Below are 24119 nucleotides of genomic sequence, written 5' to 3' on the forward strand. Positions count from 1 at the left end.
GCGATTCTACAGGCTCTAGTCTAGCCAACCCACGTGAGCATGCACGTACCTTTGGGGTTAAATTCTGCAGGGAGAAAAGAGGAAAAGATGTTAGAAGACAGGAGAAGCAGATGTTCCACTGATTCTGACTGAGCTTTGTTCGCCTTCTTCCCACGCTCTGCGCACTGTCAAGTACACATGACCAAAATGCACCTCCAGTGCGATAGCACGCCGAGATACGATACGCCGTGATAACGATGAGAGAGTGAGAAAACCTGGAGGATGTTCCACACTCATGCGTGGGCGACACCGCTGCCATCAGCAGCATCTTTGATGGCAAATATCCAGAACACATATTAAATAATGTTTGATCATTCCTATGTGAGGACAGATGTAATAAGACCTGGATTGACATAAATAAACTATCTACAAAACCTTGGGTCAGATGTCTTTTTTATTTATTTATTTTTTTATTTTTTCATAATGAACATCAAGCGGATGAGTCTGGTGGATTCCCCTTGAAACCAGTATAGACATGATGTGTTGGTAGCATCTCACACACACACACACACAGGCCATGATGGGAATCAGAAAAGCAGCAAAACAACTCCCAAAGCATCATCACAAACCCAATGGAGGCCATGTTGTGATGAAATAAAAGAATGCAACTTTCTTATTTTTAAAATATACTTAAACATCATATACTCTATATTTCATATACAATATATATTTTTTGACATTTTCCAAATATTTCAACTTCATAAATAGAAAGTAAAAAAGAAAATAAAAAAGAGAAAGAAAAAGAAGAAAAAAAATGTCTTTTTTAAAAAAATCAACATGGTCCTTTGCTGCTAGCCAATGACTGAAAATTTAAAGTGACAGACAAGTGAGCTGGTTTGACCTTTGACATGGTCAAACCATGGTCATTTACGCATCTTGTGCTTGACGGCCTGCGGTGGTCTAAACTAAATGTGACCCCAACGGAAGGGGCGGGCCTCCAAAGATCCCCTAGTACGTCCGAATGTGGCCGCGAAGCCCGAGCCTCCCTCAGACGTCTGGCGGATTACGCTCTGATTTGAGTGCTCACTTAGGATTTCCTGCGGGGGCCGATGAGAAGCAGATGGCAATCCGTGAAAAAAAAAAAAAAAAAGAACAACTGTGAGGTGCTGAGTCAGCAGGTTCACGTCTCATTAAAGCTGATGAAAGTTAAGTGCACGCCACAGCCTTTACTTCCTGCCGCCATCGCCGGCGCTCTTGTGACATAATTCCGCCTTTTACTGAAACGCTGCATGTTTGTTTGTTCAATATATATTAGGCATTATCCGTAAAAAAAAAAAAAAAAAAACAGGACACGGAAGGCAGAAGGCCTTGTCAGGAATTCAAAAATCAATTATTTTATGGCTGATATGCATTGAAAGAGTTACTAATCGCCATTATCTAGCCACGGGCATCCAGATTTGGATTACCTTCAATTCGCCCAAGAATGACAAGTGAAGGAACGTGGATGGTCAGCGTGAATCAGCCGTGACGCAGAGTGAAAAGACCTCAGAAGAAAACATGGTCGCCGCTCTTTAGCCTGGACACCAGCCAGTGCTCAATCAGTCTTTCCTGTTCTAAAATATCTGTGAGGAAATTCGACCAACTGAGGAGAGTGAAGTTCTTCAGTTTCTGTCTGGCTGTGGACGTCTGTGTGAGTCTTTGTTGCATAAAAAACAAGTGAGAAGTTGGAAATCTATGCTAAAGACTAGCGATGTACATCTCTTTGTGGTAGATGATTCGATGCACATCGAGATACATGGGTTAAGATCCGACTCAAAAACACAGGAGGCCTGTTATACTCGTATACTCATTTTCGCCTGTGTATTGAGTTGTGGACTTCTATAGAGGAGCTACACACAATAACACACACAAAAAGCTCTGCACCTCTTCCTGTAGCGTTTCCTTGCGTTTCCTCCCTCCCGCCCAAAAGGTCTGTGTTACACCACCGCCGAGCCCACTCCGCAGTGATTGGTCACACTCCCTCTGCTCGCTGTATGCACACACAGCTTCTGTTGGGTTGTGTTGACATCAGCGGAACTTGATGTTTAAAAAAAAAAGAAAACTCAGCGTGCCTAGCCATCCAAAACTGCTTTCAGATCTCACTTCCAAATGCGCAAACCTCATTATCTGACGCGCTGGCGTTTTGTAAAAAGAGAACAACATTTATAGGTCAGAAAAATAATAATAGGTCCCCTTAAGAAAATGTAAAGAACAGCATAATATTTTATGTAAAGTGATATCAATTTTGGAAATGCGGGCCATTATTTTATTTAAAAAAATAACATACTGTTAGAAATACCACAGTTTTTGCCTGTTTAAGTTGTTGCGAGCAATGACAAGAGGGATCTTCAGCCAAAGGTAAAGATACATATCAATCACTCATTTCTATATTCTTTCCCTTTACGTCTCACTCGTTCTTCCGTGTCACTCGCTTTGCTTCTCTATAATAAAATTATATATAATTGTCTGTTCCATCTGCTAGTCTCTGTTGTACACAAGCTGAATGACAAGAGGGTTCACTCTGTATCTGTCTGACACATTGGCTCTATATGAAATGAACACAGCACAGAGTGAGCATCTTTTCATCGATTAAGTATCTTTGTCTCAGTACAGGAGGCGGGAGCTACAGAGTGCTATCAGTTAGCAAGCAGACGTGGATATAAATGAAGGCACAAAAGCCATAGTTTCTAAACCGAATGCCACAGTTCCAGTGGAGAGGTTTAGCAAAACTTTTGTTCCGACAGTCAATGCTTATTCAGGTGCTTGATCAGCAGGGTAAATATTAAACAGTGCAAAACGATGCATTTTCACCGTGTCGCTTGCTAAGTGCAAAAGAAATGTAACCTCACAATACGGTTGAATAGCAAACATTTCAGGAAATGTTAGACAGTATGGATTGCCATGGATAAGTTACATGCACGTCACAAACAGCAATATAAGTGAGTGAAGACTCCAAGCAGAGAGTCAAAACTCCCAATGTTCTCATGACATTGCCCCCCCCCCCCAATATTCAATATTTGACATTGTAGATGTATTGCACAAAGTTTTGTAAGAGTCAGCGTGGTGGTCCGATTGACTGAAGTCTTCCGCCATTGTCGTTTCTTAAGTCACAAAGCCTCTAATGAAATTCTTTCTAGCCCTGAACGACCACAGCCACTGATGCGGTTCTTTTGATGAGCTTAAGAAGTCAACAGTGGTCTTACATGTCAGAATGTCAGAGCCTTTGTGCGGCTTTAAGACGTATGAGTGTGTGTGTGTGTGTGTGTGTGTGTGTGTGTGTGTGTGTTTTGGTGGGTTAAAGGTGCAATCATCACCCCTGGGTGGGAGTCAAAGTGATGCATTCCTGTCATGCTGGCATAGCATTTAGAGGACGATGCATTAATAGAGACGAACAGACACACACACACACACTACTCACTACACTACACACACTACTCTCTGTGATAAGAACATGATGACGACCAGAAGGGAATACGATCGTGTTTAAGGTCATCTTGTGATAAAAATAAATCGGTATGATGATTAGGTGCTCACCAAAAGCTTGTTAATAAAAAAGAAAAGCAAAAAGGCATGTTTCGGTGTTAGATGTGAGCTTGAATGTTTTTAACCATTAAGTTTTATTTTTGTTTTTTTACAATTTTGTGAAACCAGTTTCAGTAGATGCTTCGGTATTTTGGCGCATTTCGATGACAATTTTGATACTGTGTCTCAAATAAAGGGAAGTTTTGGACAGAATGTGTATTACCAGATAGTGTTGCGACCATCAGATGTCTTGACTATCTTTCCTTGACTGGGACATAGATAAGCACAAGCACTGACGTGGATGGGCATAAACAAAAGTTTATAACACTATAAGATGTTGGATTGTGGAAAAGCGTGCCATTCAGACCGGCCCTTTTATAGGATGAAAGTCCACCTCGGTTCTTTTATTCTACCAGCTGGGAAATTAGTCCCAGTTAGTTCCTGCAACTGCAACTGAGCCGCTGCATATTCAGTGTGAACCCGGGGAAAATCCACATGACTTTATGATATCGCTGACACTTGTCTAGTAGCCGATCAGTCAGTTTCAGTAAGTAAATACCTATTTGAATAATCAAACAAATCCAACTTTGAAGGAGAATATTTTTAAAACAGTCAAATAGAATTTTCCAGACAGGGCTAGCTAAACAATGATCGTTGCTGACTTGTCTTGTATGCATGTTCAAATACAATGAATCCATTACCATTGTATATATTTGTCAGTGTCAATCACTGCCAGTCAAACAACATACCTGTTATGGCTGGGCTATATTATTGTAACATTGTGTTATTGTTGTGAATACGTTGTCAATACTTCTTTGCTTTGTTGTGTGTTCATGGCTGTGTTTTGTTGACAAGAACACGTACTTCTAGTACTTCTAGTAGTGAAGAATGAAGAAACATCATGTTTGAATGCCGTTTTTTTTGTTTGTTTTTTTTACCCTCTGCATGTCCTGTGAGATCAGCAAGACCCAAAACGCCACAAAGCCCTCCAAACTATTTGAGGTTCTATCTTTAGCATCACAATAAAGCGTGGTGAAAAAAAAATATCCAGACACAAAATGAATTTAGGGCAGAGGAAAGTGTTCCAGCAGAACATTCCTGCCAACATACAGTCCAAAGGAAACAATAAGCCACACTAACTGTTTTTTTTTCATAAACATTTTAAATGAGGTCGAGATCAGTCTTCGGAGAAATAATGAAGTCTGTGACATTTTAAATAAAGACTGGTTCTGTTGGTTCAGAGTGGAAAGTCATATCTTCCAGTGCGGCTGCCTGGAAAGAGAAAGCTTGTAAGGGCAACCCAAAGGCACTGATGTTAACTTAGTGCTCCAGTTGCAGCTGCTTGTGGAATACAGGTTGCCATGTGATGGGTCCGATAAGCTAACGCAGTAACAGTGAAGCTTCTCATAGCTGCTTTGTATTACTGTGGAGCAGTGTTGCTATACATTCATTTATTTGCCATGGCCCACCACAATTGCATTTGGACTGCCACAGAAAGATTTGCTATTACAACTCCATGCAAGTAGATGACGTTGCTTCTTAACACACCTCATATGCAACTGTGCTGGGGCCAGCGTCTACACATCCGCACCAATTTAGAGTAAGAGGAAGCACCCCTAGCCAGTGAGCAAAACCCCCTGGCTGTCAACCCACTGTCAGCTCTTAAAAGGGAATTTTGCCCACCATTTGCAATTCTTATGTGAATCATGAACACATATTCCTTTCTCTTTTCTGTGCATATGAGCTAGCTTACAATGCTGTCATTGGGACACACCTGTTGTGTGAAGCCCTTATGAAGCCCTCTTGAAAAAAACATCTAACAACATTGCATGGTTTGTGCTGTGATCATGCATTAACATGACGCTGAGACTAGCAATTAGCGACATATCCGCCATATAGAAATAGTTTTCATGCAAGCTGCTACAGTAATAATATCGCTGTAGCTTGGTTAATATACAAATCAGTTATGTAAATGGACTATGTTGGTGTTTTTTTAGGGTTTTTTGTGAAAAAAATAGGTATTTCCCATAATGCCTGTTGCTAGCTAGCTCATATTAACGTTTCCTCGCGCTAGAATGCACAGAAAAGGGAAATAAATATGTGTTCATGTTTACATAAGGATTGTGAATGATGGGCAAAATTCCAAAAAAGTGCAGTTCCCCTTTAAGATGTCTGTGTGGGACCTTTACACAACATACAGCCACACACAGATGTGTTTATCGATATAGTGATATATTAGATGTACAATGACGTGTACATGAGCTTTAAAAAATTGTGCACACTTTCCACATTTCTGACCCATAAATGTAGTTAGAATGTTGTATTCTCGTGTTAAACAATGCCAAAGTTTCAGATTTAAACTCATGTTTCAGGTTATCGCATTTGGAAGTGAGCCCTGAAAGAAGTTTGCGATGGCTCAAAACACTCGGTTTCAGAAGGCGTGGTAAAACTGCCCCTTTGTGATGTCACAGAGGGACAGGCTTTCTTATATATATATATATATATATATATAAAAACTCTCTGGCCTCCCCCAAGCTCTGCTTCCCGCGCCCTCCTCCAAGCCTTGCCCCGATGTTTATTTGCTAGCAATGCCTCAAAAGGGAAAGCCACATTTGTTTACAATTCCTAAAGACGCCACCATCAGGCACAAGTGGTTGGAGTTCCGGAGTCCCCACCAGCGAAAGAAATGCATTTCAATCTGTCAACGGCATTTCACACTGGACTTTTTTGTGAACATGGGCCAGTATGCAGCTGGACTAGCCGACAAAGTTGCTGAAGCCCTACGCCTTTTCAATGTTACTTGGTCATGTTTGGTCATGTGGAAGAGTGCAAGCAGTAAGTAAGCAGTAAGCAGAGAAGTGCAAGCAGTAAGTAGCAATTTTTACCCGTGTACACACACGTCCAGTTATGCAAATTAGACCATGACGTCATCTATTGCCCAAAACAAGATACAGCAGGACCTCTGAAGTCCAACATCCCTGAGGTCATGCAAATGAAATGTTGAGTAAAAATATGCCCCATGTGTTGATGTTGAGCTAGCTAGCGTGTCACTGGACTTTTTACAGAAATGGACAGTTTCCATCAAAGGTGAACAAGTAAACGCACATACTACTTCATGTGTTGGTCATGTGTGGTGTGATTCATAGAGATACTTGCCATCTAAAAAAACATTTCAGTTGGAAACTTGAATTGTTTTATTCTACAAAGGCTGTGTGTAATCACTCCCACATTGACGCAGCCCTTTCTCTGTTACGCTGATTATCTCATTAGAATTAAGGTTTGCCTTTCAATCACTAGCAGGCAAAGACAAAAACTGTTTTGTTTTGCTTTGTTTTTTTACCTGTAGGCGAGCTGTACGACACAGCGATGTCTCCATTCAGGTCGGCGGGGGGGTAGCGGCCGTTGAGGAAAGCGGAAAACTCCACAGCTGTGGATGAGCCGACGCCTGAGGAAAGAGAAGCAACATAATCATGTTAATGTGGAACATCTACAAATAGTAACTTTCAATATTTTCTCTTCTGCTGTACACTTTTAAATGTTCTACAGTGATTGATACAGCTGCCTCCAGGCTCCAGTTGCTTGAGAATTTCAGCATTTGCTTCAGCATCTCTTTATGGTTGTCAGTGAAATGCTTTGTGTGTGAGGCTGAAATGACCTCATCACCCTCGCATTTACCAGGAAAAGATAAACGACAAAAAGTATTGATAAGCTGACACTCAGAGATCCTTACTCCACCGCCACGGCAACTCTGTTTAAATTTAACTCCTTCGAAATCTCCTTTCTCCTTCTCTGCAATGCTCTTTAGAGGACATCATTAAAGTCAATATTAGCCAACATCCATATAACACATTCAATAAATCTTCACAAAAAAAAAAAAGTTAACATTTTTGAGGTTAGAGCCCGAGTGTTTTAAGGCAAAATGAATACCACAAATTTTGTGTGTGTGTGTGTATCCTTCTTGTGCATGTGCAAATAATAAATAAAAGCAAACCATCTGTGGTGAAAAAACAAATCAGGAAGTTACGATCCCTTAGTGACATTGCTGCTCTGTTTCTACTTAACCTGAGTTAAGTGGACTTTTTTGGGAATATGTGAACATATTTTGGACCACCTTATCAACAGCCATGTCTGTGTCTGTATTTGCCCTTATATCTATAAGTACAATGGATCCCTGCATATTTGCTTTTCGACATTCAAAATCACACAAAGGCCACCATTTTTGGCCATTTTTCAACTAATTTTTGTCCCCCAAAATAAGCTGTGCATTAGATTCAGATGTAAATACCTGGAAATAAAATGGGAAACGTTGCCCTCTAACCCAACTGTTTTCAATCTCCAGCTAAAATAAAGGATTTGGCCTCACTGTTTCAATAAATTTGGTGGGCAATGTATACTGTATCTGCTTGCACAGACTACCAGTGAACTGAACACACACGCATTTTGGTGTCAGAGATGATGTGAAGTAACAAGACACGATGCCTGTGCTAATGTTGCCTCCGTTCGACTCTGTCCCTCGCTCTCCCACCTTCCTCCTTTGGTCTGCATTGACCTCCTGGCTCCTTCCCTGGCATTCCGCCTTTCAGCGGCAGGCTTTTAACCTCTACGCCCTGCAGGTCAAATGTGTTGGGCGGGTTTAAGTGCTTTAAGTGTTCCCAGGCCCATTAAGAGCAACAAACGAGGCTAAAAGAGACACAGAGTAATCCCACCTCGCCCCCTCTCCACCATCTCTGTTTGCTCCACTTACCAGCCTACACTGGAGCACATCTGGCCAGGTCAGGTGGCAGTCTGTATGACCTGGAGGTCCAGCCCGGGTTGCTCGGACCGCTCTCAGGCCCATTAAGACATTAACACCACAGGCCAGTAAAAACAAACGCCACAAAGGTGGCAACCGTGTCGCTCCTCTGACTTGTGACCTCTCGTCTTTGACTCTGTTTGTCTAACCTTTTGTCACATGATCGTCACAGACGCACCCTCTTCATCGCCACATTCCTACCTTTTGTTTCTAATGTCATGAGCACTTGAGAAGCACACATCAGATATTTCGGCAAATCCTTAGCTGAGAAGAGCATCCGCATTAACAGTCAATGTGCCTGCTAAAATGTTGAGCTGAGGCAGGAAAGTGTGTGTGTTCCCTAAGGGTTGGACCTTAAGTGTGTGAAAGTTCAGCTAAAACGAACTACTGGCTGTTTGGAGTGGCGATGAGAATCTACTCAGTGGAAATTTGATGAAGTTGGAATTATTGTGTGTGAAAATAAACCCAACACATTTGCGTATGTAACAATCTGAGGTCACCATCAGTGTGCTGTTGAACACTGAACTTTGACCCTAGGGGTCTGAACACGATGTCAAGTCCTTGCACTGACCAGTCAACTCAAACACTCTCTATGCGTCTCAAGAGCTGAACCAACAAGCAGCTATTTAAACTATGAACCTGAGTTACAACGCCACTTCCTGCCTGCTAAAATGTCAGTTAAACAGGCTTAAGAAAGCCTGGGTTTTCGATAAAAACAAAGTAGTCTGTTTGCCTTATACTTTATCAGTCCAGGGAATGGAGTGCCCAAAAATAGTACGTGATGTATTGCTGACTCACCGTCTGTGCATTTTTTACGAAGTGACGACTAAAGAACCCGCCATGGGCCAAATAAAGTTGCAAGTGCCAGCAATTTGATAATATAATTAAACCCCTCTAGATATGAAATAACACCCCCATAGTCACCTTTGCACTCATACATTATTACTCAATATGGTACAAATAACAAGAGTAAATAAGCCATTTAAGACACAAATAGGAGTTGGGCTTGTGTGTGTTGGTGTAAATCTGTTCCAGTGCTAAGGGAGCTGTGTTTGGGGTGGACAGGAAGTGACTCAGGGGTTGTGAGTAGCCACAACATTAGCTTCTGTCAAGGATTATTGTGCCTGTTGTGAAATCATTCAAACATGCTATAAAGCCTGTTGTTCCAGCGATCAAGGCTGGTGCTTGTGTGTCTCACCAAACAACTAACAACTAGTGACTAGTGTAGAATACTACACATTATCACAACGTATTTGACTTCATTTAGCCAGTTTTGTAGCTATAATTTATTTTTGAAAATCATAAAAATTGCTTAGATATGCATGTTTTTTTTACTAATAATTGTCAGTATAAAAAAATATCAAAGCACATAGTGGCAACTTCTACTTTGATGGATGAACAGGGTGAGAGGTGCAGGGTGTGAACAAGGAGAAGACAAAGAAAAATGGATAGACGGATGTTGAGGCGGAGAAGAAGTAGCGATATTCGGTGCTAGCAAGGGAATCATGAGTGGCTGTAAAGAGGGGAAAGACAGGGACACAAAGTGAGCGCGGGAGAGTGAAAACAAAGGAGGCAGTGTGTGCTGAGCTGGGAATTGAGTCGCCATCTGAGACGAATAAAAAGTGAAATAACAATAAAAGTCAGAAGGTGCTACCTCTCCTCCTCCCTCTAACCACAGCATGCGTGCACACGCGCACACATACACATTTAAGTGTCCTTCGTTTCATGTAGAACAATTTAAATGTGACAATACAGATGAAAATAACACACTTGACTAATTGAAGTCCTTAAACGGTACGACTGCACGAGCATGTAAACGCACGTGGGAGACAAACAGACATAACAGTAGCAGTGTGGGCGCAGTTGGTGCCAGTTTCAGTTGTCCCTGGAGCGCTAGGCTAATTAGCCGGTAGCCACTAACAACAACAAATCTCAGTGTGTCATTGCTACTGGGAAGGTTTTCTTCCATGCTCAGCAGCTGTAAATATTTGAGTGGCTTTTATTTGTCTGTCACAAAAACTAAAGCAGCAAGACAGAACAAGAACTCATGGAGGCCGACATTCCCTTCCAGATGTCAATGGAAATGTTGCATAAAAACATCACGACAGACGCAAATCTATTTATACTGACTCCAAAGTTGATCCTATATAGCATGCAACGTAATAGCATGGTAGAGGTTGGAATATGACGCACTGGCCCGTAAAGTTAAAAATAATAAATGCTAAACATATGTTGTATACACACACATGTTAAAATAATGAATATGAAGTGCAAATGTATCACTGAAAGAGACAACGTGACAGAATTTCAAGGCGGCGCAGACTGTGCATCGTGTTTGCATTATTAGCAGGTGCACACAAACGTCTCGCATTGCTGCACGGACACGTCGTAAATCAGCAGGCAGCAGTGATCTGTTTGGCTGGGAGCTCCGAATGAGTTCAGAGTACTGCAGCTGCGGAGCATCTTGAAGTCATGAACATAAGATCTGTACGAGCGTCGCAACGCCGCTTCTCTGATGGATGACGCTTGCCGACAATGTGTGGAGGAAGGACACAAACTGAGATTTTTCTTCAGATATTACCATCTGCTCTGTGCTGGCGTACCACATTCGGTCAACTTATGAGCGTAGTGTAATGTGCATGTGCCAAGGTGGTGTGTGATGAAGAAGGTGCTGGACAGAGGTGTGGTGTTAACGTGAGGAAGGGCCTGGGGAAGGATGGAGGCGCTCCTATAATTGCAGCTGCTTGAAGCAATTTCAATGTTTTGACTGAAGCACACTTGCACATACAAGAGTGAAAGCATGTGCACCCCAAGGATCACAAAACTGTACAATTTGCCATGACCGTATAGGACAGGGGTGTTACTGAAAACAAACACACTCATGCATGCAAAGACTGACCCAAAGGTTCAAGAACAAACTGGTCCTGAGTGACAGCAAGTGGAGGCTGAACTGTGATGGTCAGCTTGGATGAGGCAAACACACTGTTGGCCTTCACCTTCACCTGGACACGAGCAGCAGAAAAAGGAGGAGGAGGGGGAAGATGAACAAATTGGATCAATCCGCAAAGTGACCAGAGAGGACCACTGTTGTGTGACAAGACCTCACCTTTACCCTCACTGAGGGGACAGGAAAACCGCCAATGTCTTGAATCAGTGCTACCTGTACAACGGGACAAAACAAATTAGTGTTTATGTCTGCATGTGGGAGGACGTGTGTGTGTGTGCACCGATGGGCTGTCCATGCTGGGTGACACGGATGCCGTCACTGTCAGGTCCTCCTCACTTTCATCTTTATGCAGGATGTCTGTAAATGTCACAAGTCACTTCATTAGGTACACAATTAATAGTTTTAGAGGCAGCACTCGTCTCCTACCCTGGGTCCTGCTGGCCTCTCGGATGAACTTGTGCAGCCTCTTCATCTCAGCATCCACCTGCTCGTAGTCCACCTCTCTGGAGTCCACTTTGGGGGTGGAGAAAAAGGAGGGGTCCGTGCCCATATAGGAGCACAGGAGGTGACCGTCCCAACTCAGGCTGACCAGGGCGCCCCTCAGATCCCTGACAACGCAGCAATTATACAAAAACATCATTAGCTACAGAAACCAGACTGTCACAGCACTGGCATTGGATTTCAGTGGGACCATATTACTTCCTAATTTTTATGGACTATACGTCAAAACTTCGGTAAAGATTTCTGACAGAACAAATGGGAAACGAGAGAAGCAGGAAATGCTGAGTGATGCAATAATGTGTTTAAACAGTGTGAGTGTGTGCTAACTGGTTGCAGATGTGTTGTACTTCCAGGCCAGGCCAATGAGGCGCTAACACACACACACACACACACACACACACACACAGGAGGGTGGGAGGGAGTCCAGGTTGAGGCTCCACACCTGCACAGGAGGGAGTCACGGGCATTAAACGTTCACTTTAACTGCTGCGGAAACACACTCACACACGTGGCCGACTGTGACGGAAACACACTCTCACACTAAAAACAAAGACTCTCGCTTTGCACACACACACACACACACTCTGTGCCCACGTTGGGATGCTCACACCCACTAATGTTGATGTTGAACGTGAGCAAACAGACAAGAGAAAAGGACTGAGCCCATATGCCAGGACGATGAAGTGGGTCCGCCCATCTTTGACCCACACACGCTTGTCTGTTCTTTTTTCCTCAATGCACCCTGTGCACATCACGACACGTGTTGCACTCACGGGAAGTTGGCAACGCGCAGTGCCACGGGCACGAAGGCGAGCTGGGCAGCCCACTTGAGGGTGACATCCTGGTAAACCAGCAGCATGTTGGTGTGGTTGCCTAGCAGCAGGTTGGTGGTGCCATCCGTCACTAAGCAGAAACAAAATACGTATTAGTGCTATGGGACTGCCAAGTGTGTCGTGTTATGATGATGAGGATCATAAAACTGTTTTTTATTTTCTTTAGGGGAAGGGGAAAGTCACTGATATTACACATGAAGGTCATTTTGTGTAAGTGTGGCTTTTGGTTAAAAAAAATTACAAAAAAAAACTACAATAACGACAATGGCTTATTGCCCTGTAAGATCATTCTCTGTAACATTTCAAATGGGGAAACCTTCAGCATTAATGTTCTTTGTGCACGGTTCGCTTGTGCCACCCAAATTGTGTTTAATATCCACTTTATGACAAGCAGAACTTCCCTTCCTTTGTAAAACTTTGCATCGGAACAAATGAGAAGACTTGTATTTTTACACGTGCACAGAAAATGAGTGCAAAGATGACATCACACTACATCCCACAAAACATTTAACATGCATAAATACATCTAAAGTTACATATACACGTTCTCCTGTGGTTCATGGCTAGAAAGATGAGCTATAAATACTCTAGCTGCACATCCAGCCCATCCCACCAACGGTGCGGCTACCACCAAGTGAGATGTGAGGTGACGGCCACACGCAAAGCAAACACGCCTCAATCACAGTGCTGAGGAGTTCAAATATGGCGGGGGTGGCGGTCAGCAGGGGTCCAAATGACAGAGTGTGTGTTGCTACCACAGCAAAACAAAACACACACCAACATTATCATTTTACCACTTCCATTCTCATAATACCCCATGCTTATCTTTCTTTATTATTTTCAAAATGTACCAAAACTGCCATTGATGCACAAATCCAATTGATGATCACATGATCACACTCACATGAGGCGTAGGGAAGGAAGCAGCTGGGGTTGAACTCCAGCTTCTTCATGAAGCGGATCTGCCCGTTGTCTCGAAAGCAGTAGAGGTTGCGTTCGCCCAGGACGAATATGGAGAAGGAGGAGTGGGAGAAGGAGGGCACGGAGATGTCGAGGGCGAGTTCACCCAGGACCATCGTCCAGTCAGGCTGTGGAGGAAACACACAGATGAAAAAAAAACGCACACGGCTTACTCATAAAGGAAATAATTCACACTCTGCTCTTTAGGAAGTCGGTGTAAATACTTTAAAACTGTGACAAAATCTAATGTGACATGTTGAAATTTGAAGCACTTTGAAGGAAAAATCGGACTCAGTTTTGAATTAAAATGAGGAACCAAAACACATTAACACATTCTAGAGCGTTAAGTTGCAAGCAGGATACACTCGTCAGCCACAACATTAGGTGGTGAACTAGCCTGCCTTTACAAAACAATAATACTCAACAATATGTTTATTATTATGTCTATTGCATTAAAAAAACACCGTCCGTGGATGTCTATCATGATCATGGTTACCTGTAGCTCTCCCTCCCTGCCTGAGGCTTTCCATTGATGCAAGGAGCGAGGTGCTGCCTCCACGCCAAATACAACTAAGATCATGCCAGAGCTGTACAATTTGCATTAATGAGTTTGTTGCAAATTGGGCTTGCTGGTGTTAATGAGCATTAATGGCCTCCACTCAACCATCACACATGTGCAGGAACAAGTGACATCAAGTTGACATTGCAGCTGTCATACTGGAGTCATGTCAGCGCAGAGTTCAAATGAGGGCAGGACGGGACTTACACTCAGCCTCTTGCCTCCACCCTTGAGGGAAAGATCGGCATCCTGACGACGTTCTGCCTCCGTGGCCACGGCCAAGGTCTCATACCTGAGATGCGGAAAGAGGCGAGCGCATGTTAAAGCCACAAACACTCCTGCCGACGTGACAACAATTCATAATAAACTTGGTCGTGTCACTAATGAGATGTAATCGAACATGTTTAACCACGACTCCAAGACCACAGGATAGTGTCTTATTACCCTGATGAGCCCGAGTGCGGACTGTCTGGATCTTCTCACGTCAAACGCAACAGAGCGAAGCCTCATACAAGCAGCTGTTTAAAAACGGGTCAACCGATCAGGGCCGCGTTGATTTTGGCTTCTTAGGCGTGTGGAATGTTCCAGGGAGAGGTTGGCAGTCACGGCTGCTTGGCAAGAAGGTGGCCTCCCTAAACACAAGTGACCCGACCTGACAAGCGCTGGTGAACCGTGGAAGCCATCACTGAAAACGATTGTCATGTAGGAAAGAGTACTCCTGGCTGCTCAGTACAATATGGCCAAATTGACAACAAGTCGACAATAATAAAAGGAAGGAAGCTGAACTGAATTTTGTCTGCATGTGAAAAGATTCACCTCAAAGGTACATTCATAACCACGTACATCACTTCGAGGTTTACTTCTTTTTACACTTGTGAGACTGTTGAAAATGTTAAAATGTGACATTAGCTGTACAGTTAAGGTTTATAATGGCCACAGTTTGAGACTGGAACACATGACAGTGGTACCTGAGGTACTGAGGTGAGCAAGAAGTAGAGAGGCGGGAGGGGATGCTATCTTTGTCGTCTGTCATGAGTTCAATTGTGTTTCTCACTTTCTTTATCAAATTGATGGCGCTCACAACTTTCTTTGGCCCCGTGGCGGGTTATTTAGTAGCTGCACCTCCTAACAAAAATGCACGTACAGTGAGCGATCAACGCATAGGATGCTTTATGTGGGCACTCAGTACCACTGAAAAATACAGTACAGTTTTGTGTGAAAACTGAGGCAAAATTTAATTCCTTAGGAACTTGAATCATACAAAAACTAGAGCATTCAAAAACCAAGGCTTTCTATTTCCGTTGTTTCTTTGGGACAAAAACATTTTGAAATCCAAACAGATTTGAGCCAGAACGTATTCTGGCCGTATAGTCGTCTTCTCTTAGTTTCACGCCTTTTACTATTTATTTTTATTCCTCTACATCTGTGAGGGGCTCCATCCAACACATTCTGCATCAGCTTACTAAGCTGAGATATTCACAAGGTCAACTGACACCTCACCAGGGACCCAACCCACACGTTTCAAACCGTCCCAGGGTGTCCCCTCTATTACCGTGGATGTCGGGGGTGTTTAACATTATGCGTAACACCCAAGTGGATCTGAGAGGAGCACAGCTCAGCATCAACTCGGAGAACCCAGATGTTGAGCGAGGGGCCTTGCCGACTGATAGGATTTGTTTGCTTTGGATAGCCGAGGAAAGAGCTAAAAATGTACAGTATATTATTGCGATAATTGCATACATTGTACACATGCACAATGAGTGCTTACTTTACAAAGATAGCAATTCTCTGCGCGTATGTGTGGGTGGGAGATGTTAATTGTGTGTTGCGTTTCCAGTGAGATGCTCTTGCACGTGCATAAGAATGTTTGCTTAAACTTTACATAGGCACTGATCACGCCAACACAAATGCCACACTGCCAGAACACTGTTCACACATGGGACAACTCGCACCTTGTTCACCACAAACACTTTCAAACAGCAACACAAATGTTCTTGAACGCCTGCCTCCTGCATCTGCATGTGTGTGTGTATGCATGCAAGCTCAGCCTGCAAAGGAATCATCACATGTCTGTGGTTTGTCACATTTTCTGTTCCACTCACATATTTTTATGTTATTTTCACCACGTTTTTGTAACACTTACATCTCAGAGCACGTGCAGCTCAGCATTAATTCACTCTTGCTTCATGGAATATCCCAGTGTAACCTACTTGTAGCTCTCCAGCTGGCGAGCAGAGGACACAGTCAGGAAGCTGTCCGTCCTGGAATTGTAGGCCAGCGGGCCGGGAAGCAGGAAGCCCGGAAGGAACCTTCCAAAGGAGTAGCTGTCCTGCTCGAAGAACATCAGCATACCGTCCATTGACTGGATGCACAGCGAGTGGTGACCTAATGGAGGAGGTAGATGCTGATATCATCTAAGCTCAACAACAGCATGGATGGGAAACTGGAACATTTGCATATTTTGACTGGACTTACTTTCTCTTGTATATAAACAAACAATAAAAACCTCACGCTCAAACATGCTGCTTCTATTGCAGCAGCGAGGTGTGTTTCTCATTCTGGCTCAGTCTGATATCTCTATTAACACCCTGGTGTGCACGCACACACACACACAACTCCACCATAAAGCAGCGATGTGACCGGGGGACTATAATTAGGCCTCAATGCGCTATTAAACCTCTCACTGCCGTCAAGTAGAGGTCAGGGAGACAGCCACCGGCAGCACACTACAGTAACACACACACACAAGGCATCTATCAGCACAGATTTAAGGAGAAAAGCCACACACTCATACACATCACCTCTATGTAAACACGTGTTAATGAATGATGAGCGTGTTTCAAGGTGGCCATTAGCACAATGAAGGACAAGGTTGTAAACAGCAGACACACCCTAAATATATACAGACTATGTGTTTGTGTGTGTTTGCCATTGAAGAGTCATTAGAGTCACTTTGTTCTAGACTGCCGACATCGAGTCGGCAGTTCAGGTACTCACGTATGTGTCATGTATGTCTCAGATTTGATGAACATATTAGCATGGGCGGCATGGTGGACGAGTGGTTAGCGCGGAGACCTCACAGCGAGGAGACCAGGGTTCAATTCCACCCTCGGCCATCTCTGTGTGGAGTTCTCCCCGTGCATGCGTGGGTTTTCTCCGGGTACTCCGGTTTCCTCCGGGTGCTCCGGTTTCCTCCCACATTCCAAAATGTTAACTAGGCCTCTCGCCCAAAGACAGCTGGGATAGGCTCCAGCACCCCCCGCGATCCTCGTGAGGAAAAAGCGGTAGAAATGAATGAATGAACATATTAGCATCACACTCACACCCTACTGAGATGTGCAAAAACACTAATGTGAAGGATGCAGACCAATATTAATGTTAAAAACACACACACCTATAGCGTGCATGAGTGCAGTGGAACTTTTAAAGTCAGTACCTTACTAACAGTGCACTAACAGGCAAGTATTTGAAATATGCTATTAAAGGTCCACTAATTGTAAAGCGCGCACACACAAACACACGCATCTTAGTCTTGAGTCAAAAGGTCATGGGGAGAAAGTCCTCATTCTGATGAGAGGTCCTCCTGACAAACAGAACTAGGTGTGTATGTTCCTTAAAACTATACTGAAGAATGAACACAAACCATAACATTAATGGCAAGGTGTTAAAATGTAAAAAAAAAAAAACCAAGGAAATAAAGAGAGGCTCCTGTTTGGACGCAAGGTCTCTTTATAGTGCACATAATGTATCAGTATAAATGGCCACTTCACTCTGTGCTATTTTGGTTTATTACCTAAAGGCCGCCTTATGCTGCAGTTATTGAATGTTTCGCGTCCAAGGCAATAAGCTGACTTATTACACGTGAATAAAAGCTAATAACGCACTTTAATAATAGCTTGCAGTGTGTGAAGGACGCTGTGATGTGGTTTGGCTTTAAGGTCAAGTTAAAGAACCAGCAGAAAGTGTCCTTGTGTGAGACAAAGGTCCTCTAAGTGGCTGTGCAGAGCTAACCTTTGACCTCACAGTAGGAGTGGGAAGAAGAAGGGTAAGTCCCCTAAAGCAAACAACATCCCATTCATTCAAAGCTGCGAAAGGGAGAGACTAAAGATGGCCATTCAGTGGAATGGTGCGCCCTCTAGTGGTGGATACAATTACACTCCCAGGTCCTGGACCTCAGTGTATTACACAAAGAAAGTGCACACTTTATATCTCTTGCCCTGCGATTGACTGGCGACCAGTCCAGGGTGTACACCGCCTGTCGCCTAAAGATAGCTGGGATAGGCTCCAGCATACCCGCGACCGTTGTGAGGATAAGCAGCATAGAAAATGAATGGATGGATGGACTTTATATCACTCTCTCTCTCACACACTCACACACACACATGCACACACACAAAATGTAAACAGGGAGTGAATGAAGGGGTCCATCATGCCAGGCCACAGACAGTCTGGACTTTTCTGCACACACACACACACACACATTTCAACAAAGCAGCCTTTATTTGGAATGACCATTTTTCTCTGCTTTAAAGGGGGTTCCCGTTGTGTGTGTGTGTTATTCTTGGATTCTGGAGTCCAGGGCTGTCCCCGACTTGGTTTTTCCACAAGCAGCATCATTCAAGTGTGTGTGTGTGTGTGTGTGTGGGAATGAGTGCGGGCGGTACCTGTGACTCCTCCGAAGGCACCATAGGTCATGTTGCAGGCGGTCCTCTGCAGGTTGTGTTCGTAAACCAGTTTGACCTGGTACTGATCACCGTGTTCCACGTTCCCTGCCGTTCCTGAACACGCACACACACACACGCATAGACACATACGGCACGACATGTCAAAATATACCAACACGGACGCCACTCAGTTCAAACGAGAAGTGGCATGGTGAGGACAGTTAAAGGTTACCTAAAACAGAGAAGACTGACAGCTTCCTGGGGTGAAGGACAGCCAAGTGAAGAAGATCTGAACACCTGAACACACAACATCATCATCATCATTATTATTATTCTTAATACAGAGTTGGATGTCAGAGCGAGAACAGGATTATTTTTTAGCCTTGAAGCCGCTGAGGAGTCACTGCTCTCTACATGCCCTATTGCTCTAGTGATATTATTTAACTAATTGTTGTTCCTTTAATTAAGAACACTATTGATTTTGAGCCTTGGCATTGCTTAGGAGTTACATTCCGTGTCCACTACCTTTTCTATTGTTCAAATAATAAACAACACTATTGATTGTGCATAACGGACTGTCAAAGTTGTCACTATTAGTACATATGGTACTGCAATGTTTTCTGTATGTAAACTATAATTAGTACCAATAAAATGCATTTTTGTTCACATTTTTGGATGTACTGTAGATGATTTACTATGAGGAAAAAGTTGGAACAATAACAAAAACCAAAACGTACAAAAAATGAGGCAGTGACTCCCATAGGAAATAATGTAGATCCAATTACCCATAGGAAATAATGTAGATCCAATTACAGGCAAATATATGAAGAATTATTGCTTCACATGCAGAAAACAATGGGAAATAAATATAAGTGACAAATGAATAGAACTCATTTCCGATGTGGAGATTGAATTTCTCACCTTCATAAAAGCTCTGGCACTTGCCATTTTTCTTTGGCCCCATGGCGGGTTATTTAGTAGTCACATTCAATGAAAAATACACAAACAGTGACTCAGCAAAGTTTTTGTTTGCGGAGTTTGTTACGTGCAATACTGTACAAAAAAGACAGGGGTTCTGACTGTAATTTCAACACCCCCCCCAACTGATCTTCAACTGTCAGGGTGATAAAGTCAGCACTAGATCACTGTTGATTTTCAATGTCTGATGATGCTGTACCAGCTGCAGCCACCACATGCAGCCACAGACAAGAAATCTGTCGATGTTTCCCCTGTGAGAACACGTGAAGCGGTTTGGAACTTCCTGACATTGCTTGCCGGTGCTGGGAAAGGAACAACGAGAAAGGAGGAAACTGGATCCCACAAGTGTTCTTTCATCCTTGGAAAATGGTGCTACTCGGCGTTGAAAGTCAAATCTTCCAGCGGCTGCCCACCTCGCTCTGCCCAACATTATTTATAACATGCGGCTCTAGCCGGGCTCGCCTCTGAAATGCCCGCCGGCCTCGGAGGAATTCTGTGCTGGAAACCGCAGGCTAACCAAACACCATTTTGCTCCCAACGTGATGGTGTGGGATGGAGGCAGACCTAGAGAGCTTTTTTCCAGACTGCACAGTGACGCTGACACTACAGACAGGCAGTGCCGCCTACAGGATACAAACTCTATAAACCCTCACTCAGTGTAACATGGCCCTGATGTCTTTTTTAGTGCAAGACAGGATACTATACGGGAAAGGTGAAGAAAATGTGGAGTTCCAGTTCTTCCACATCAAACTCCTCCAAGCATGCTTTTATGGAGCTAGAGAACAGAAAGGGGTATTGAGAGGTGTAGTCCAATACTGTTGTGTACTGCATCTACAGTTTTAATGACTAGGTTCGTTAAATTGAGATAACTATTTTTATCTTTACTCGATCATGTCAAGGGGATCTGCGGTTTGGATCGTGGTTCAGATTTAGAGGCGAGCACACCACTAAAGAGTCTAATCCGTTTTCTGTAAGAGGACAACAAAGCCAAACTCTGCGCTTGTGAGAGAGACACCAGGCTAAAGCTAATTTGAGTTAAAGGGAGATTATGATGCCAACTGTAGTTAGCTCCTTGATAAGGAAGGCCAAACTCTATCACATCTACAAATCACTCCTTCTTTGGGAATTTTGGAATAAGAAGCCTTTAAAATAAAGAGACATCTTGCTTTCTGCACGAAAAAATACCCTGAATGTTTAAAGGGGAGACAACCACAGACTTTAGACTCTACTCACAAAACTAACTTCCCCATTTCCAGCTGGAAAAAACAAACAAACAAAATCTAAAAAACAGACACATTGGAACTGGTTGGCGCCAGAGTAAACAAATCAGGTATATAAATACACTGTGAACTAAATAAATAAATGAGTTAGTGAATTAATTAATTAATAAACAAATAAATAAACTATATAAATAAACTTGACTTGACTAGGGTCGCAGGTATGCTGGAGCCTTATTTGTTTATTACACTGTACATTATTACACTATATTATATATACATATATATTTATTATATACATATATACATGCCTATATACGTATACATATATATATATATATATATATATATATACATACATACATACATACACACACACACACATAGTATATATATATATATATTTACATTTGTTTTGATTGTGAAAAATTGGAATAATTACATGACCATATTGTTACATTACCTTATCACCTTTGTATGTATTAAATAAATGTCACATGTGAAATACAGGAAGTGAATAAATGTACAGCAACAGATCTAGGATGGGGGGTAGCATTAAATAAGCTGTGCTTCGTCCTACTCCTTTTGGACTGTGAATGGAACTATGTGCCGTATTCCATTGTAACTTGTATGTATGGTCAAATAATCATTCGGTGACACCAAATATAACTTGTGTGCATGTGTGTGTTATGTCAATGCTGGATGCATAGTGTCCCTTTAACACACACAAATGCACAGGGTGACTACTCCTGCTGAAGGAGGATTATAAACAGGAACTATCCTAACCCTATACATGTACTGAATGAGCAAGTCACTGTGTGATAAACGCACTGTGAGGTCAATGTTGGCTATCGCTTGCCCATGTCAGTGAGTTTGAGACCTGTGGTTTACTTTATTAAGAATGTTGACAAAATAAATAAACATTGAAATTGGAAAAAAAAACATGAATGTTTGAAGGCAAGGCAAACAAAGCCTTCAGAGTGTCCTCTGTGTCTACTCACGAGACAAACTTCCCCAGTTCCACCTGGATGATGGCATTCTGAAGATGGACCTCTAGCAGCTGGGCCTCAGCTGAGCCTTGGCCCCCCTCGCTGAGCTTGCTGGCATGAGGGGAGAAGATCCGCAGCATGCCCATGTAGCTGCCTACCACCACCTTGTCTGCAGAGGACGAAAACAAATCAGTCATGAAGCAGACTCTGTGTTTTTGTTGATTTTGTGACAAAAGGTGTTCAGTTCAAAAACAGAGACACACGGACCATGTCCAGTGCCGCTGTTGTCAACATCTCCCACACAGATGCATCCCTGGTCAAACTCTTCCCCCTCGCCGAGAGCTGCCGACCACCAGTCACGCGCCTTGAACAGAGACATGGCACGTCTGATTGGACAGAGAAGAAGACAAAAGCAGGAAAGAGTTAGATATCTGACATGGGAGGTGGTCTACAGAAGAAGTCAGTCACAAAGTCCAGCAAAGGATTACAAGCAGTCACTGAAACTGAGTCACTTCCAGTAGGTGCTTAGGCTCCCAATGCCACGCTGACACCTGCAGCCAATGGAGGACCAGCAAGCCAGTCATGTGACCCCCACAGGCTCTAAGGCTGAGAAGAGGTGGTTGAGGCTGGATGCAAGCAGCTTTTCGTCCTCCTTAGTGAGCAGGTGGAACAGGCAGCTAATCCACAAAATGTCTGCAGGCCTCAGGAAAAGGCACCAGAAACCATGAAATGAAACATTCTCCAGACAGGACATTATATCTTCATAAATACATTCACTTTTTAAGTTCTGTACGCATGTAAATATTTTTCCGTTAAACGTACAAAGATACGCACGCAGATTAAATGTTTTGTCCCACAGTAATTCAACCAAACAACATAAGAAGGAATTTATGTAAATATTATTGCTTGGACACTCGCTGAATTGTGACATTTTCAGTCTGTGCGGACTGGCAGGTCGATAGTAGTAAGTAAATTGCTTTTGTAGTAGTATGCAGTAGTACACCTGCGTGTTAGAGCGCGCTTGGTCACTAATACGATAAAGTGTGAGTGTGAAGTCACGCACACATCAAGGCGCAGTCACAGGTGAGTTAGCTCGATGCTAACGAGCAGCGGACTGATTTAACTTAAGCACAGCAAGCAAATTAGCTCGCTCCGCAAGTTACCTGCCTGCCACAGAGCAGGGTAGATGTTGTTCTTACCTTCTAGTACACAAACAACTCTTAGAATTGCGTGGGTCTGTTTCTCGTTGTTTTGGCAAAAATCACATTTGTCGCTTTCTTGAAGCCATCGTCCTGTTGTCATGGCACTGACGCTCAACTGGGAAGTGAGTTGCTGTGCGCATGACCGGGGAAGAGATGCATGGTGGGAAATTGAGTGTTTTTTTCATGGCCCGCCCCACAGTCACGCAACTATACAAGTAGCTGAGGATTTAATTATATTTTTAAGTCTCGCTTTACAATAACTACACAAAAAAACAATAGTTACTGAATAACTAATTAAGAACTAATAAGAAACAAATGACTGAGACACATATATTTAGAGTACTACTGAAGAACTGATGGAGAACTGATGAGTAGAGTGGTTACTGAGGAAATACTGAGGAAATAATGAACTAAAGAGGTAGGTTCATTCCTCATTAACTACTCTAATTTCGTGTACTTTATCCTCGTAAGGACAAGCGGTAGAAAATGAATGGCCGTGGTGGATACCCCCCCCCCCACACACACAGTTTTACATTCACACAAATAATGCATTAGCAAATTAACTATAATGCACAAAAGGTATTGAAATTGTTTGCCTTCACCACACTATATAATGTGTATTCACAGATGTTATTTTGAAGCAGTACATTCAATTATACTGTTATTTCACATTTCATTTTGTGATATTTGGATTGCAAACGCAAAAAGATGGGCTCGTCCGGGATTTGAACCCGGGACCTCTCGCACCCTAAGCGAGAATCATACCCCTAGACCAACGAGCCGCATTTTCTCTCCAAGGATCTACTTTTCAAATCCATGCCACGTCGACTGTGGAATCCTCTCCAACTCCTAAATATAATAGTTGTGGCGTTTTACCGCCGGCTACAGGCCATTTACTGTATTGCAACGACTTTAAAGTTGAAAAGTATCAAAAAAT

At 43.0% G+C, this 24119-nt stretch overlaps 1 protein-coding gene and 1 non-coding gene across 3 annotated transcripts in view; both read right to left on the reverse strand.

Annotated features, from left to right (window-relative positions):
• The window catches only part of bbs9 (Bardet-Biedl syndrome 9), a 105306-nt gene extending 81997 nt beyond the window's left edge, over positions 1-23309 (reverse strand). Inside the window, exons 1-15 of one of the 2 annotated variants that reach the window (XM_058053030.2) lie at positions 23180-23309; positions 22248-22366; positions 21993-22149; positions 19029-19093; positions 18797-18910; positions 16343-16517; positions 14340-14424; positions 13518-13701; positions 12554-12683; positions 11706-11887; positions 11560-11636; positions 11439-11492; positions 11232-11334; positions 6881-6985; positions 50-64 (exon numbers count right to left, since the gene is read on the reverse strand). In XM_058053030.2, coding sequence (XP_057909013.2) covers positions 50-64; positions 6881-6985; positions 11232-11334; positions 11439-11492; positions 11560-11636; positions 11706-11887; positions 12554-12683; positions 13518-13701; positions 14340-14424; positions 16343-16517; positions 18797-18910; positions 19029-19093; positions 21993-22149; positions 22248-22359 — 1558 coding nt within the window. In that variant the 5' untranslated portion in view covers positions 22360-22366; positions 23180-23309. The remainder of the gene's footprint in view (positions 1-49; positions 65-6880; positions 6986-11231; positions 11335-11438; positions 11493-11559; positions 11637-11705; positions 11888-12553; positions 12684-13517; positions 13702-14339; positions 14425-16342; positions 16518-18796; positions 18911-19028; positions 19094-21992; positions 22150-22247; positions 22367-23179) is intronic. The other variant, XM_058053031.2, reaches the window with a different exon arrangement.
• Positions 23310-23892: 583 nt separating this feature from the next.
• trnap-agg (transfer RNA proline (anticodon AGG)) lies at positions 23893-23964 on the reverse strand. Its single transcript has one exon. It is a non-coding gene; the product is annotated as a tRNA-Pro (tRNA).
• Between the last annotated feature and the right edge of the window lie 155 nt (positions 23965-24119).

Source organism: Doryrhamphus excisus, linkage group LG5 (genome assembly GCF_037039965.1).
Source record: "Doryrhamphus excisus strain RoL-2023G ecotype Guam linkage group LG5, RoL_Dexc_Guam_v1.1, whole genome shotgun sequence".
NCBI lineage: Eukaryota > Metazoa > Chordata > Actinopteri > Syngnathiformes > Syngnathidae > Doryrhamphus > Doryrhamphus excisus.